Source organism: Pantherophis guttatus, chromosome 5, assembly GCF_059756535.1.
Source record: "Pantherophis guttatus breed Tessera chromosome 5, ASM5975653v1, whole genome shotgun sequence".
Taxonomy (NCBI): Eukaryota; Metazoa; Chordata; class Lepidosauria; order Squamata; family Colubridae; genus Pantherophis; species Pantherophis guttatus.
In genome coordinates this window covers 124,639,064-124,655,761 of record NC_142067.1, presented here as the reverse complement: position 1 = coordinate 124,655,761, position 16,698 = coordinate 124,639,064, and the positions used below count along the sequence as shown (strand labels likewise).

Here is a 16,698-nt window from a genome sequence, read left to right as displayed (position 1 = left end):
ATGCAGACCCTGGAATTACGGAATGCAAAACGTATTCAGTTTGAGCAATTGAAACTGCATTTCCGTAACTACCATGAAAAGTGATACCTAATGTAGACATCCTTTTGTCCTCCAGCAAATCACAGCTTCTGCTTTCTAATTATTAACATTACTACATTCTGAAAATTCCAAGACTTGCTGAAAATTAGCCGTGAATCATAGATCCCTCCATTTAATATTCCACAGGAATAAACTAGACAACGGATTGGGATTATTTTGTATAAGAACACGGATAGTTCTCAAGTTATAAAAGTTTATTTAGTGATCATTGGAAGTTACAACGGTAGTGAAAAACTGCAGCATTCTCATGAACGTTGTGATCAAAATTCAGATGCTTGGCAACTGACTCGTATTTATGACGGTGGCAGTGTCCCGGGGATAATACGTTCACCTTTTGTGACCTTCTGATAAGTGAAGTCAAGGTAGGGAAGCCAGATTCCCTTAACAACCATGTTGCTAACTTAACAACTGCAGTGATTTGCTTAATCCCAGTGGCAAGAAAATTCGTAAAATAATGAGGCAAAACTCACTTAACAAATGTCTCCCTTCGCGACTTAAATTTGTGGTCATAAGTCAAGGGCTCCCTATACATTTATAATATACTCAAACCAACTCTTTGGATTGGAAGTTTTAAAACCTCTGTCACTTTTGGCTTAAAGTTTCAGTGCGTGCCAACCATTTTGAACAGTGTAACCTTAACATTCATTACAAATTGGCCCTGTACACAATATCACAATAAAAAGGGATTCTGTAGCATTACCTTCATTAGGCACAAACTTCTGCTACCCTAATTAAATTGCTCTTGGCTTGGACGAAGTAGTTATTTAACAGCATCACCAAGGCAAAGTATCCGTCTTGCCACAGAAGGAAGACGAGACACAGGTGCTTCAAGGAAAGACTGAATTAATAGGGTCATAATGAACTATTTGTCAGTTACGGCCATTTCTAACCAACCCAAGACTTGGAAAAGACATTATTAGACCTGTTTGCATTGTTTGTGTCTCAGTGGCTAAGACGCTGAGCTTGTCGATAGAAAGGTCGGCAGTTCAGCGGTTCGAATCCCTAGTGCGGCGTAACGGGGTGAGCTCCCGTTACTTGTCCCAGCTTCTGCCAACCTAGCCGTTCGAAAGCACGTAAAAAATGCAAGTAGAAAAATAGGGACCACCTTTGGTGGGAAGGTAACAGCATTCCGTGCGCCTTTGGCGTTTAGTCATGTCGGCCACAGGACCACGGAGACGTCTTCAGACAGCGCTGGATCTTCGTCTTAGAAACGGAGGTGAGCACCGCCCCCTAGAGCCAGGAATGACTAGCACATATGTGTGAGGGGAACCTTTACCTTTACCTTTATATTAGATGAACCTATTGGTTTAGTCTTTGGCCCCAAACTGTATATAGCAGAAGTGTCAAACACATTTCATTGAGGGCCACATAAGGGTTGTGTTTGACCTCGGGGGGTGGGTGGGTGGCCAGAGTGGACATGGACAGCTCGATGTTATTCATGTCAGGGGCACCTGTGGTGGTCCGGGTGAGGTTGGAAGGATCCATTGTCTCCAGCAGAGGAAGGTGAGACCAGGGAGAGGACCAAACTCTAGTCTACCAGAGGAGCCTCGCCGTCCCTCTCAGACCATGTGGAGGATTCCTGGACATCGGCGCTGTCCAGAACCCTAAGCAGCAGAGGGCAAGCGTCCAGCGCCGTCTTCCTGAGCTCTGTTTTCACTGGAAGAGATACTGCGGGCCCGTCCTTTGCTCTTCCCAGGCCGGCCCCACAGGCCAGATCTGGCCTGCCCACTCATGGGAGTTTGATACCCATAATATATAGCTAATGCAGTAAAGCTGACCATAATATTTTCTCCAATTAACTCTCAATTCAGATGGTTAATATTGAAATGCAAGTACAGGGGGTTTGATATAATGAGGAATCTCAAACTGTCGTGCTTGCTTTTTTACTTGTTGGGTAACATTTTAGTAAAGCACAAGGTTGTTCTTCCCTTAAAAATAACAATAAGAATTCGACAACATGGAAGTACCCCTTCTCTGAAAGAAAATTGCTGCTTAAACTTGGGCGAGCAATTAAGACGACATCCATTAGCACACTTCACTTTCAATTTTTTTTTAATTTTAAAAAAATCATTTCTAAATGTGCTACACAATAACGAGAGGTAACTTTTAAAAAAAAAAAAGCCACACATTTAAAAAGCAAACTGTATTTTAAATGACATGCGAGACCTTGAATGTTAAATAAAGGTGATCTTCCATTTGCGATTAAAACACACTTCTGTTTTTAATGGCCTTTAAGTTAATTGGCTTTTTCCTGTGTAGATTTTTTTTAAAAAAAATGCCCCTTTTTAGCAACTTTAATTGCTTTTAAGGTACCCCTCAGGAAATAATGTCAGAAAAAATGTATGAAGGCTGGTTTGTTTAGAGACCTTAAAAAAAGAAGAAGAGGAAAAAAAACACATTTATATTTATACAACTATTTGGCTGATTGCATTCCAAATACAAGACGGCTATTACTTGAATAGTATTAGGGGAGAAAATTGAACGTAATTTTAAAAGAAGCCAGTTGGCGTTTGCTTTGAAAAGATAAAAGAACTGTGAGTCGGGAGGACAGTGACATGTTCCGTTCTGTCAGAACTCCGTTGGGCTTTTAGAGGAAAACAAACTTATGTGAAAGCTACTATTACGATAGAGAAGGTGACTATCTGTGGCATTAACTGGATTTCCCCGTGGCGCGTTCATTCATATTTATAATATATTTGTAATACCTCTTGCACAGCTGATGCAATCACTTCAGGCCCCGCCATTATTCCAAACCAATCTATAACAGCAAAAAAGAGCGGAGTTGACAGGAGTTAATGCCGGGTTTATGTCGCTTACAATTGCTTTCTGATCTACTAAACGGCTATGAAAATGGATGCACAATTTGAAGTGCTTTTAATACGTTTCCCATATAGACCAAAGGCGTTCCGTTAATCTCCCTCTACGGTAAATTGAATTTGACCGAGTTCTTTTGTTTTCTGGGTTTTAATGTAAACAGCTCGGCTGGCTTGCGCGTATGTTAAAATTAAAAGTGCAACGTGCTAATTGGAACGGAGGCTGGGAGACTACTCACAGGAGGTAGGATACTTAAAAAACAAGAACCCCCTCAGACCTTTAGATCGGCAATCCGTGCACAATAGAAACAGGCAATTTACTGATGCTCATCCCGAATCAAAACTTATCGTAACGAAAAGAGGAGTGAAAAAAAAAAAACCCTAACTAAAAATGCACCATGCTACATTTGGAGTCCCAGGGAAAACCATCCCTTGTGAGTTAACTTGCGCAACCTAGAACTAAGGAGAAATTTCCTGACAGTGAAAACAATTAATCAGTGGAACGACTTGCCACCAGAAGTTGTGAATGCTCCAACCCTGGACATTTTTAAGAAGAGATGGGACAACCATTTGTCTGAAATGGTACAGGGTTAGACTAGAAGACCTCCAAGGTCCTTTCCAACTATTCTATTCTATTCTATTCTATTCTATTCTATTCTATTCTATTCTATTCTATTCTATTCTATTCTATTCTATTCTATTCTATTCTATTCTACAGTACTGTATTGTATTGTATTGTATTCTATAGTATTCTATTCTACAATATTGTATTATATTGTATTCTATTCTCATCTATTCTATTCTATTGGATTTAGCGAAGAGTTTGACTACAATTTAATGAACAGAATAGCACCGAAGTTCCTTAGTAAATCCTAGGGAACATGAACTTCATATCTGAATATCTTCCTACAAAAATTGCCTTAAAATGGATGTGATTATCAATATCAACATGCTCAAGGAATCCTTATTCGGATCATTCGGTTAACTTCCCGTATCTAAATTAAACTGTTACAGCTACCATTTAATGCTATTCCAAAATGGAGTCTTCAAGATTACAAGTAAGTCCTTGACTTACAATAGGTTGTTTAATGACTGTTCAAACTTACGAGGGCACTGGAAAAAAGGGACTTTTAATAATATCCCAAAAGTGCTTTTTCAAAAGACACTGGACTTCCTTTGTTTTTTTTTCTCCTTTTTGAATGAGAAGAGAAATGTCTTCAAGGAAAAGGAAAGAAGAATCCAGTTGTCTTTTGAAAAAGCATCTTTAGGGCAACCATGACCTGGATGACTGAGTCTCCATAGACATTTAGCTATGCATTTTGGCAAGAACACCCTTTGAAAGAACTGAAGAAGCTACTTGGATGAGTGAAATGTCTTCAAACAAAGACAGAAGTCCGGCTGCCTTTTGAAAAAGCACCTTTGGGACAACCAGGACCTGGATGATGGGAGAATCTCCACAGATATGTGACTTATAATGGCTTTTTCACACTTATGACCATTTCAGCATCCAGTGAACAAAATTCAGATGCTTGGCAACTGGTTCATATTTATGATGGTTGCCAACGCTTCCGGGTCACGTGATCAACTTTTGCGACCTTCTGACTAGCAAAATCAGTGGGGGAAGCCAGATTCGCTTAACAACCATGCTCCTAACTCAACAGCTACAATGATTCACTTAACAACGGTGGCAAGAAAGGTCGTAAAAGGGGACAAAACTCACTTAACAAATGTTTCACTTCACAAAGTCAAATTTAGGCTCGATTTGTGTTGTAAGTCAAGTTTAGCCTTGCCTGGTCTTCGCACAAAATTGGAAAAGAAAAGAACCCCCCCCCCGAAGAAGAGATAATAAATAAGATACTGACTTGTGCAGAAATGGACAGGCTGACTCTAGAACTCAAAGGCAAGGATAAAACCGAATATCATGAAATCTGGAATAAAATGTATCAATGGTCGGAGAGGAGGAGGAACGTCGGGATAAAGAAATATTGATAAGTCGAGAGTTGGAAAATTATTATGTTAGTATTTATTTGTTTGTTGGTTTGTTTGTTTATTTGTTGAATTTCTATGCTGCCCAACTCCCTGAGGACTCTGGGCGGCTTACAACAAAAAATAATGCGAACAACGTACCATAAAAGTTGTTTTAAAAAAACATTAAAAACCCATTCACTCCATTCATGGCTGGGTCTCGCAAGATTGCAACAGCGAGATCAATAGCCCCAGGCCTGTTGGAAAAACCAGGTCTTCACCGCTTTCCGGAAGGCCAATAGGGTGGGGGCGATCCGGACCTCAGGAGGTAACTGATTCCAGAGAGCCGGGGCAGCCACAGAGAAGGCCCTCCCCCGCGAGCCCGCCAACTGACATTGTTTAGCTGATGGGACCCGGAGGAGACCAACTCTGTGGGATCTTACCAGTCGTTGGGAGCTATGCGGTATTATGTGATAGGTAGGAATTGTATTGATATTGAAAGTAATTTTCACAGGCGAAGAGATTTATCTGAATTTTGATAGACTGTACATATTTATATATCGAATATGAATTGTATTTGTTGTGAGGTAAAACTTGAGGGAAATGTTTGAACCAGAAAAGTCGCACTATGTCCAATGATTTTAACTGTATATTTAATAAAAAACTTTTTAAAAAAATGTTTAGCCTTGCCTTCAAGTGAAAGATTTCACCTTTTATGGCTGCAATTTTCATCTCCTCCTTAAAATAATAATAATAAAAAACTCAGGTCTACCTAAACCCAGCGTTTCAACATCTTTTGGTTTACGCTTCCATCAAACCACAGCTGTGCCTGGTGCTGGGGATTAAAACGAAGGCTAGAGGCAATGTGTGTGAGGGGAGGGGGGCTATATAATACCTTCCCCAGCTAGATGTCTAGGAGCGAGTTAGACTACGATTCCCATCAGCAGCAGCAGCAGCCAGCCCTGCGATGATGGGAATTGTGGAACAATATGCCCAAAGGGTACCACATTGCAGAAAGCTGATTTAGGAAGCATAAAAATTAGTCAAGAGATCTCGGCTTGGAGATACTCCAGCTCCCTTTGGGCATTTTCTAGCGGATGTAACTGCGATAATTCTGCTTCTGAGCCAGGAATCGGGTACTTTTGTTTATTTTTATTAGGGTGCGGGGGGGGGGGATGACTGCTCTGCCACTTGGTTAGGAGAATCAAGGAAAAGGTAGAGGGGGAAAGCTTTTTTTTAAGAGTTCAGGCCATCTCAATTGGCTAGAACAAAAGTAGCTCCTGGATGGCACTTTATTTATTTATTTTTATTTACCGTATTTTTCGGAGGATAAGACGCACCTTTTCCCCCCCTAAAAAAGAGGGTGAAAATCTGGGTGCGTCTTATACTCCAAATGTAACCCCGCCCAGCTTCTCAAATGGAGGTTTCAGAGGCTGAAAAAAGCATCAGAAATGAAGCTTCAGGAAAAAAAGCCCCCAAACAGAGCTTCAGGAAAGAAGCCTCCAAACAGAGCTTCAGGAAAGAAGCCCCCAAACAGAGCTTCAGAGGCTTTTTTTCCCTGAAGCTTTGTTTCAGAAGTTTCAGAGGCAGAAAAAAAAGCAAAAAAAAAGCAAGGCACAGAGTCACAACCAAGGAACCTGTTGCTAAAATTTACCTCTGGGAACAGCTGATTGGGGGTATTCCACCTTGGGAGGCTGATCCACCTGCCAATCAGCTTTTTTCTTATTTTCCTCCCCAAAAACTAAGGTGTGTCTTATATTCCGGTGCATCTTATACTCCGAAAAATACGGTATTTATTTTGTCAAACATGTACAAGATAGCAGGTATAGGTATGAACATAAACAAACAAAGGAAGTAGACACAGATAAATGGGGGCAGTAAGACAGGGACGGTAGGCACGCTGGTGCGCTTATGCACCTTTATGGACCTCTTAGGAACGAGGTGAGGTCCATGGTAGACAGTTTGAGGTTGAAATTGTGAGGGTTTGAGGCTGTAACAACGGAGTTGGGTAGAGCATTCCAGGCGTTGACCACTCTGTTGCTGAAGTCGTATTTTCTGCCATCGAGTTTGGAGCGGTTTACCCTGAGTTTGTATCGATTGCCCGTGTATTATTGTGGTTGAAGCTGAAGAAGTCGTTGACAGGTAAGACGTTGTAGCAGGCAATTTTGTATATGCTTAGATCGGACTGCAGGTGGCGCAGTTCAAGATTGTCCAAGCCCAGAATTTCAAGCCTGGTGGCATAAGGGATTCTATTGTGAGTAGAGGAGAGGAGTACTCTTCTCATAAAATACGTCTGGACCCGCTCAATAGTCTTAATGTCTGATATACAGTGTGGATTCCAGGTGGATGAGCTGTAGTCAAGAATTGGTCTGGCAAAGATTTTGTATGCCCTAGTTTTGTATGCAATACAATGTTACCGGAGAAGAAGTGTTGTGGTTCGCCAGCAGCCTGTGGAACTGGCAGCGGAGTTGGACAGCGATGAGGCTGAGGAAGAACATGGGGCAGTCCTGGAAGCTGGGGAAGGTCCGGATGAGGGCTCTGCGTCGGGGGCAGAGATGGGGCCAGGGCCATTGGGGAGTGATGTGCGGACTCCGGAGCCTTCAGAAGCTGACAGTAGAGAGGCAGAGGAACAGGAGGAGCCTGTTCCTAGTGCACGTATGAGAAGAGCTGCCAGAAGGCAACAGCAGCTAAAGCAAACAGACGACTCGGGAGTAGGGCCAAGAGATAATTGGCCCCTCCCATAAGGCTTAAAAGACTAGCAATGGCTCTTGGGCTCTTTGTCAGAAAACAACGTTGATAGACTTGTTCTTGTCTTGCTGCACTTATCTCTGATCGGTGTCTTCTGCTTCTGAACTTTTGCCAAGAGAAACCTTTGGCAGTTTGCCTAATTATACCAAGGTTGGTGATTAGACTGAAGAATTTGTGTTATGAAAAAAAATTTTTTAATTTAGTTTGGACTACGCTGAGAATGAGTTAATTCTCAGCTGTTCTAATAAAGTCTGTTTGTTTTGGAACTGTTTGCGTCTAATACTACTTATTTGGGCTTGGGTCACAACAAGAAACTTTGCAAGATTAGGCTAACAATTCTTAATGCCTTTTTGGCAATGCTGTTATAGTGAGCTCTGGGGTGCTGCTACAGTGAGCTCAACACTTATACATGTTGATGGGTAGAAGACTTCAGATCTTCTTCTCCGTTTGAATGACAAGTAAAGGAAGTGGCAGTCTCTCTTTTGGAATTAGCTCAAATCTCAGCAGGGATTATCTATTCCAAAAAACTAGAAAAGTGAAAAGCACATGAAGGGAATAATAGAGGGAAGACTTATATGTATTGATCTCATCAGCTTCCCTGGTGCTCAACATCTTCTGTTTATAACATACATCTAACACGACATGGTGAATTTGCTCTTCACAGCTGGATGGATTTCCCCCCCAATTTTGAGGTTTTCCCGGCTGATTTCTATTTAATTACTCTTTTTAGGCAGATCTTTCGCTCCTTTCAAATGGGTGGACTTGACTCCAAAGAGTCCTCCTTCGATTCAACTTTGATTCAATTTGACCATCCCAGTGGCTATGAACTTCGAATCAAGAGGGAGAAAAGCAACGCAAAATGAAGTTCGCCTCCTGTCTTGCGCTTGTATTTTCTATTGTTCTCTAACCAACAACGCTTTAACTACTTTAATTAGTTTTACCACATGAGTCATTCTGAGGGTGGGGGAAGGACCAGAGCTTTCTTCCTTTGTGCCTTTCTGAAAATGGGCTATTTAAAGTATCCTGACCTTTTTCGGCATGGAAAGGAAGGGAAAGCATGGTGTAGACATTCAACTCTCGAGATTGTTCAAAGGTTTTGTTCTACCGTCTCCCCCACCAATTCAAGATTCATGAGGAAATCAGTTCAGATTTCCAAAATGTCTCCCAAATGCTTTAGAAGGAGGAGGAGGAGGAGGAGGAGGAGGAGGAGGAGGAGGAGGAGGAGGAGGAGGAGGAGGAGGAGGAGGAGGAGGAGGAGGAGGAGGAGGAGGAGGAGGAGAAGAATCTAGAATGTGTCCAAAAGGTGCTTTTTCAGGAGGCAACTGGACTTTGAGTTTTTTTTTTTTTTTTTTTTTAAGACGTTTCGCTTTTCATCCAAAAAGCTGCTTCAGCTCTTGACAGGATGGTGGGGAATGAAAGGATTTATATTCCTTGCAGACAGCTGGCCATTTGCATCCTTTTAGAGGGTCGTGGAAGCACTTGGAGATTTATCTGTGTCCTCAGGGTCACCTGAGTCAGTGCTCCTAGTAGGAGTTTTTTCTTCAAAGAACAAATAAGAAAGTCCAGTAGCCTTTTCAAAAAAAAAAACACCTTTGGGACAATCATGACCTGGATGACTGAGAATCTCTACAGTCTTTTAACTGAGAATGTGGGCTACATAAAACTTATGGGCCGATTGTCTATGGAGATTCTCAGTCATCCAAGTCACGGTTGTCCCAAAGGTGTTTTTTTTTTTTTTGAAAAGGCAACTGCACTTTGAAGACGTTTCGCCTCTCATCCAAGAAGCTTCTTCAGATCTGACTGAACTGTTAAAAGGTGCTTAGACCAAGCCAAAAAGGTCAACACATCAAAGGGAAGCAGTTTCTTAGAGAGTGAAATAGAGAAATGTCAAGATGTACTTAAAGATTTGTAGCAGCAGAAGATAAACTATGAGAGCAGCAAGGAGATTAATAATGAGAGCTGAGGAAATAAGGGCTATTCTTTTTTCTAATTCTAACACACCTAATTTAAGAAGAGACAGGGACATTCTCAGGAAGCCTACAAGATCATTTTAAAAACAATCACGGGCTTCAAAATGCTACATCAGATAGCCTAATGGCTTATCTTCCTTTGTTCAAAATTTACCGTATTTTTCAGACTATAAGGCACACCTGAGTATAAGACGCACTGAGATTTTGAAGAGGTAAACAAGAAAAAAAAAGATTTTGCCCTCCCGAGCCCCCAGGAGCCCTCTGCAGGCCTCCCAAACCCTCTGCGTGCCCCGTTTTTGAAAAAAAACAGGCCCGCTTTTCTGAAAAACGAGCCTGTTTTTGGCCTCCCAAACTCCCACGCGTTGTGTTTTTCCCCTCCCCAACCCCCAGGAGCACTTTACAGGCCTCCCAAACCCTCTGTGCATCCCATTTTTGCAAAAAAAAAAAAAAAAAGGGGGGGGGCTGTTTTTGGTGAAAACGGGACGCATGAGGCGGGGTTTCGGGAGGCCAAAAATGGCTGTATTCGGTGTATAAGACGCACCAACATTTCCACCCTCTTTTAGGGTGGAAAAAAGTGCATTTTATACTCCGAAAAGTACGGTAAATTTTCAAGGAGTTGCAAGTTCTAGAGATCCATCTTTTCAGGATCCTATCCGTTGTTCACTTCCTTCTTCTTTTGACTACCATGGTTTTCTAAGTCCGAGGTGTTGTAAATTAGACTTTCTTCAGGATAAACTGTGCCAAGAGTGAAGACAACGCTTGTCATCCTGTATGGTCATTTTGAATTATTACCAATCTAATAAAAGGAGAATATCTGTAGCTCAGGATTGAAATGAGGGGTCCTTGGTGCTCTCTGAGCTTACTTGTTTTCTTGCAGACCTTTCATTACCCTGACTAGGTAACATCATCAGTGTTAGTAAGGAGTGCTGTTTGCTGTCAGTTTATATTCTGGTGTCTTGTCTGTCTGTCTGTTTGGGTGGGGACTTTCTTAGAGATTCTTCGGTTGGGCTGTTTACTGATGGCTCTTTGACAGTCTCTTGATTGGGATATTACTGCTTACTTGATTGTTGGTCTGAAGTTAACCTTTTTATGGGACCGCCTACTACCACAAACAGCCTCCCACCGGCCGGTACGCTCTCATAGAGAAGGGCTCCTCCGGGTGCCGTCAGCCAAACAATGTCGACTGGCAGCCCCCAGAGGGAGGGCCTTCTCTGTGGGGGCACCCACTATCTGGAATGAGCTCCCCCCAGAGATACGGAGGATCCCGGATCTGCGCACTTTCCACCATGCTCTTAAGACCCTCCTATTCCAGCAAGCCGGCCTGGCCTAATTTTCTCCCCTGTTTTAAAATTCTTTTAAATCAAAATTTTAATCTGTTTTAAATTATTGGGATTTTTAATTGTCTTGGGCTAAATTATTTAATCTGGTTTTAATTATGTTTCTAACTTTTGTATTAATGTATTTCATGTTGTGCCTGTTCACCGCCCCGAGTCCTTCGGGAGTAGGGCAGTATATAAATTTAATAAAAACAAAAACAAACCTTGGAGTTAATCTACATTGATCTGAGTGCTAATTGCTGGTGGAGAAGTGCTGGAGTCTTTTTGTTCTCTTTTGGGCTGGTTGTCGACTCTCTTGCATGGTCTGTAGATGTTGTTAATGTCTATGTGTCTGTTGATGGCTGATTTGTCAGCGTGCCAGCCTTCTAGAAATTCCCTGATGTTTTTGGACTTGGCCTAGTCTAGGAGGGTCACATTTTCTCAATTGAATCTAGGGTTAAATCTGTCTATATGTTGTGAAATTAAAGAATTTTCACCATGTCTTTTGACTGCCAGCTGGTGTTCATGGATGCCTTGTGCCCGTTTGTCCTACATAGTAGTTGTTGCCGTTCTTACATGGTATGTTGTAGATGATTCCTGTTTTTTCTTCTGGTCTTTTACCAATCTGTGTTTTGAACTTTACTTCATATAAAACCAGTGGTGGAATTCAAATTTTTTCACTACCGGTTCTGTGGGCGTGGCGTGGTGTAGCTTGGTGGGCGTGGCAGGGGAAGGATACTGCAAAATCTCCATTCCCACGCCACTGCAGGGTAAGGATACTGCAAAATCCCCATTCTCTCCCCACTCCTGGGGAAGGATATTACAAAATCCCCATTCCCACCCCACTCTGGGACCAGCCAGAGATGGTATTTGCCGGTTCTCCAAACGACTCAAAATTTCCGCTACTGGTTCTCCAGAACCTGTCAGAACCTGCTGAATTTCACCCCTGTATGAAACTCCAAATGAGGTTTGAAGTATCATTTCTTATTCTTTCCATAAAAAAAACTTAATTTGCACCAAAGCTGGTAACCATAAACTTATGGATGTTGATCCAGTGGGACATTCTGCTTGTTAAAGTCTACCAGCATTAAACGTGGCTTGCCAAAAACAGAAGCCAGAAGAAAATGCTTATCACAAGCTCGGCAAGCCAAGTCAAGTCAATTTTAGCCACATTAATGGTGGCAATAACAGCATTAGCCTTGGGGAGTTTCTGGGAAAGCTATAAAGTACAGGCATTTTGTTTGAAATCTTGGTGCATTCTCTAAAAATATCCAGGTAATGGATTACCACCCTCACCCCCACATAAATGTTATGGATTCTTTTTGCAGTGGTTTCATTTTGCTTATTTTATTTTTTAATTACAGAGATAACATCCTGGCATGTCCTTTTGGAGACCTTTTCCCAGGCTTATTAGGATTGTACTTTCTCATGTCTCAAAGCCCCCTTTACGTTGCCGGTTCCCACTTAATAGTAGTAATTTATTTTCTCAATAGTCCCACTCCATTGCTGAGAGGATATTGCGCAGTAAAGTCTCACTGGCCGAGAACAGACTAAACTCAGAATCTAAAATGCAGCATTCGAAGTAAGTACTGTTAAATTGTACAGAATAAAGGTGATTTTAGAGTTATTCCATGAAAGAGGAAATCACTTGGTTTCACGGAAGGAGCAACTATGAGAGGCCAGCAGTAGCATGAACCATGGTAACGGACTAGATCTGTGATGGCGAACCTATGGTGGCACGCGGGTGGAAGAGCCCTCTCTGTTGGTACTCCAGCCATTGCCTCAGCCCGGCTGCACTGAGCATGTGCGCGCGCCTCCTGTTGGCCAGCTGGTCTTCAGGTCTCTGCTGTGCATGCGCAGGGGCGGGGCCTTCCCTGACCTCCGCAGGTTCCACCCGCCGCAGGTACCTCTCTGAGCAGGAATGCAGGAGAAAGCTAGGACGCGCTGAGGCGGGTGGGGAGAAACTGTGGAGATCGCAAGGGCCCCCCCCCAGCCCTGTTTTGGGCCTACACCAACCTGGAAGCCAAAATGGGGACCAGGATACATGTGCAGAGGTCACATGCGCAGGAAACATGTGCACATGCGCGGGGGCACTCGCATTGCATTTTGGGGTTGGGGCACGTGCATTTGCTTTGGGCACTCGGCACCAAAAAGGTTAACCGTCACTGGACTAGATCTATTTTTTCTCCTTTCCTCAAATAAACAACTATCCCCAAATCCAACATTTGCAAAAACAAACCATAGGTAAGTCAATAACACTTCACTCCCCCCCCCATTTCTCAGTGGAACAAATAATATAAATTTCCATGGTCACTTCAATTAATGAACATTTATCAAGTTCCTTCAATAAAACATTTGCTTGCTTATGCCCGTGAATCTATGAACGTAAGTAAAAGAAATTACTTGATTTCCCCGAATGATTCTTTGAATCTACAATTAATCTCGGTAAATTAAAGAACAAACTGCCAAGATTCAAATAATTCTGGAGAGATACATAAATGAAATAAATAAAACAACATGTTGACTCTGGTGGCAAGAAGAATTGCTGAGGCTGAGGAAAAGCAGGAAACAAAACAAAACCAACTTTAAAGTTTGTCTTAGTAACCCAAAGTGGGAAGATATTTGTACTCCTTCAGAGCTAAATATATAAACTCTGGAAACTGATTGGCAGGTTGAGTCCAGGTGTGTGTTTCCCTCTGAGATTCCAAGCAACCTGACCTTTCTTCTTGATGTCAGTTTAAATAACCCAGGACATCATTCAGACATCTTTGCCAATTCATTCAAATCGCCAGGAACAAGTGGCAATAAACTCTCATTTCCGTCTTCCAAAAGTGAATTGGAGTTCACTGACAAAAATAACTTCACATTCCTATTTTGGAGATGGACCTCATAACGTATTAATATAAAGAATGACAAACCCAAAGAGCAGAATTTTAACTGCATTCATGTTACAGTTAAATATACGTTGCCTGTCACTCTGCATTTCGTTCCCACTGATCGTGTGGCAAGCTGCAACGGATGGCGTATACAGCCGCTCGACAAAAAAAAATCTCTAACATGTAAATTAAATTCAGTCTCAAAATTGAATTAAAATTAATGTGTGATAACTTCAAACAAATATTTGAAGATTGACCGAAGTAATATCAGACAGAACATTAAAACCTTTATAATTTGATTTAAGAGGACATTTATTAAAATAAGATCTGGAATCGATGGGTGAAATGTAATATAGATAGGTGCATTGCATTGAAAGGGCCAGGGCCAACTCCTTCCCCTGGAATTTGTCTAGTTATAATTAGTCTTTAGTGGTTTCCCAAATATTGTTCCAGTGCTTTTTTTAATTAGCACTTGGTCTTTTGGATTTTCTTTCCAAGTATACTACTAGCATGCTGAGGAGAGAGATTGAGGTAGGTAGGTAAGTGTGTGTGAGTGTGAGAGAGAGAGTGGGGGGAGGGGGAGAGAGTGGGGGAGAGGGAGGGGGAGAGAGAGAGAGAGTGGGGGAGGGAGGGAGGGAGAGAGAGAGAGAGAGAGAGAGAGAGAGGGAGGGAGAGAGAGAGAGAGATTACTTCAATGTAAGCAATCCAATTCATACCCAAGCTGAAAGATGGCAAGCTTCAATGGCATTGTTCATTTGTTGCCTGTATATAGCTTTTCCTGTTTTAGTTTCTACCATGTTTCCCTGAAAATAAAGACTGGGTCTTATATTAATTTTTGCTCCAAAAGACGCATTAGGGCTTATTTTCTGGTTAGGTCTTATTTTGGGGGAAATACGGTACTAAATGCATCCATCTGGCTGACAAGCTGGGACTTATTTTCCCGGTAGACCTTATATTACGAGCATCCTGAAAAATCATGCTAGGGCTTATTTTCCGGTTGGGTCCTATTTTCGGGGAAACGGGGTACTACCTACTTTGAAGATAAGGGTGCTTGGATGAGAAAGCAGCCTACATATTCAAACTAAATGTAGAAGGATTGGCAGAACCTGGAGGTGGAGTTAAAAAAGGGCTCAGCCTAGAATCTCTACGTTGCCACAAACGTACTAAATCCTACCCTTCTTGAATTCTGTTGACCCTTAACTAACTCCAATCAAGTGCTGGCTGTTAGTTGAAAATATGTGCATAAACATGAATAACAATAAATCAGTTAAACTGGACCCTAGGCGTGGACCTGGTATTTTGCATCTGACATCGAGGTCACAAAAATCATTCTAAACAGTGGTCCAAAGGTGCAATGAAAAATGGATTTTTGGGACATCTTCACAGTGCTGGAAATGTGGGCATAGCAATGGAACTTACTTCCACCAATGGTGGACATGCCCGCTGGCAGCTAAATATTGGATGAAAATATGACGATGGTTGCTTGAAATTACACAGTGTAGAGTGGAACTGAAACCGGAATCCTTTTGTTGGGGGTTAGACCCGCAAATATTGGATTGACTAAATGGTATTTGATGCTGCATATAATTACTGCAGGGAGACTGGCATTCACACAAGAATGGAAGAATGAGGACTTACCAACGGACTCAAAAATAATTTATAAAATCATGGAATGTACAGAGTCCGATAGACTTACAAAACTGATCAAGGGTAAAAGAGACTCAGACTTTTCTGGTAGTTGGAATATGTGGTATGATTGGACCCAGAAACGATGGGAGAGAGACAAAGGATAATGTTGGATAATAATTATAGATGATGGTATATTTATGGTAATCAATAAGTATTGGAAAGGTAAATTTGTATACAAGAATCTTTAAATATTTTCTATTTTTACTCTCTGATTATTGATATATATATATATATGGATATTTTGGCGATGTTACACTGTGATAGAAAAATTATTATACATTTTTTTTTTGAACTATAACAAAATGCTCTAATAAGATTTATTTTTTAAAAAAATGGATGTAATTTGGATACTTTAGTCGGGTTATTAAAATGCCTGCAGTATAAAGATCACTGTAATTAACAGTTGAATAATACCCAGAAATCAAAGCAAATGAATTATGCTCCAAATACTAAAAGATTTAAGCCTCTGTTTCAATATCCTGAATTGCACCCCAAAAGATGCTCACAATTAAAACATGTTTAATCAAAGTAATTCAGCAAGCATCTTTAGCTCCTACAGCAAAAAACCAAGAATGGCATATACTCTGTAGATATTTTGGAGAAATTGGCAGGATTAAACTGCGCAGCCAATGTCTTATCACCACTTCCCCTCTTCATAAAGGGAGTTATTTATCATCATTTTACAACAAATCCAGTCTCTATTTTGATGTCGTAACCAAAAGGGCTCAACTGGCATGCAGTCGCTGTTCATCGGCCACATTTCTCCTAATGAGATGCCCCTGTTGCTCTGAATTTCTCTGATTACAGTCAACAGCTTTCATTAGTCATTGCAAATAAGGCTGCCAGCCACTGTATTTACTCTCCTATTGCAAATAATTAGAATTTCATAGTATAATCAGGGAAAAAACTTTTTATTTTTGAATGGAAAAGGGAGCCTTGCAATGCCTATAGCGCTGTATTTTGGCTAGAATTAAAGGCTCTGTGGGTACCGATCAAGGGATCTGCCATCACGCAGACATTTGACTTGAAGTCACAGATTAAAAATAAGATGCACTGTCTCCTTGTACAGGTAGACCTCAACGTATGACCACAACTGAGCCCAAAATTTCTGTTTGCTAAATGAGACAGTTGTTAAGTGAATTTTGCACCATTTTAGACCTTTCTGGCCCCCGTTAAAGAGAATAACTGCAGTTATTAAGCTATTAAGAAGCACGGTGATTAT

General features: G+C 41.4%; 1 protein-coding gene across 3 annotated transcripts in view; it reads right to left on the bottom strand.

Annotated features, from left to right (window-relative positions):
* Positions 1 to 16,698, bottom strand: part of DIAPH3 (diaphanous related formin 3) — a 131,813-nt gene that overhangs the window by 12,118 nt on the left and 102,997 nt on the right. The window contains exon 28 of one of the 3 annotated variants that reach the window (XM_087895559.1): positions 2,805 to 2,857. The exons of the other annotated variants lie outside the window; for them this stretch is intronic. Coding sequence (XP_087751685.1) covers positions 2,805 to 2,857 — 53 coding nt within the window. The remainder of the gene's footprint in view (positions 1 to 2,804; positions 2,858 to 16,698) is intronic. 3 annotated transcript variants of the gene reach the window in all.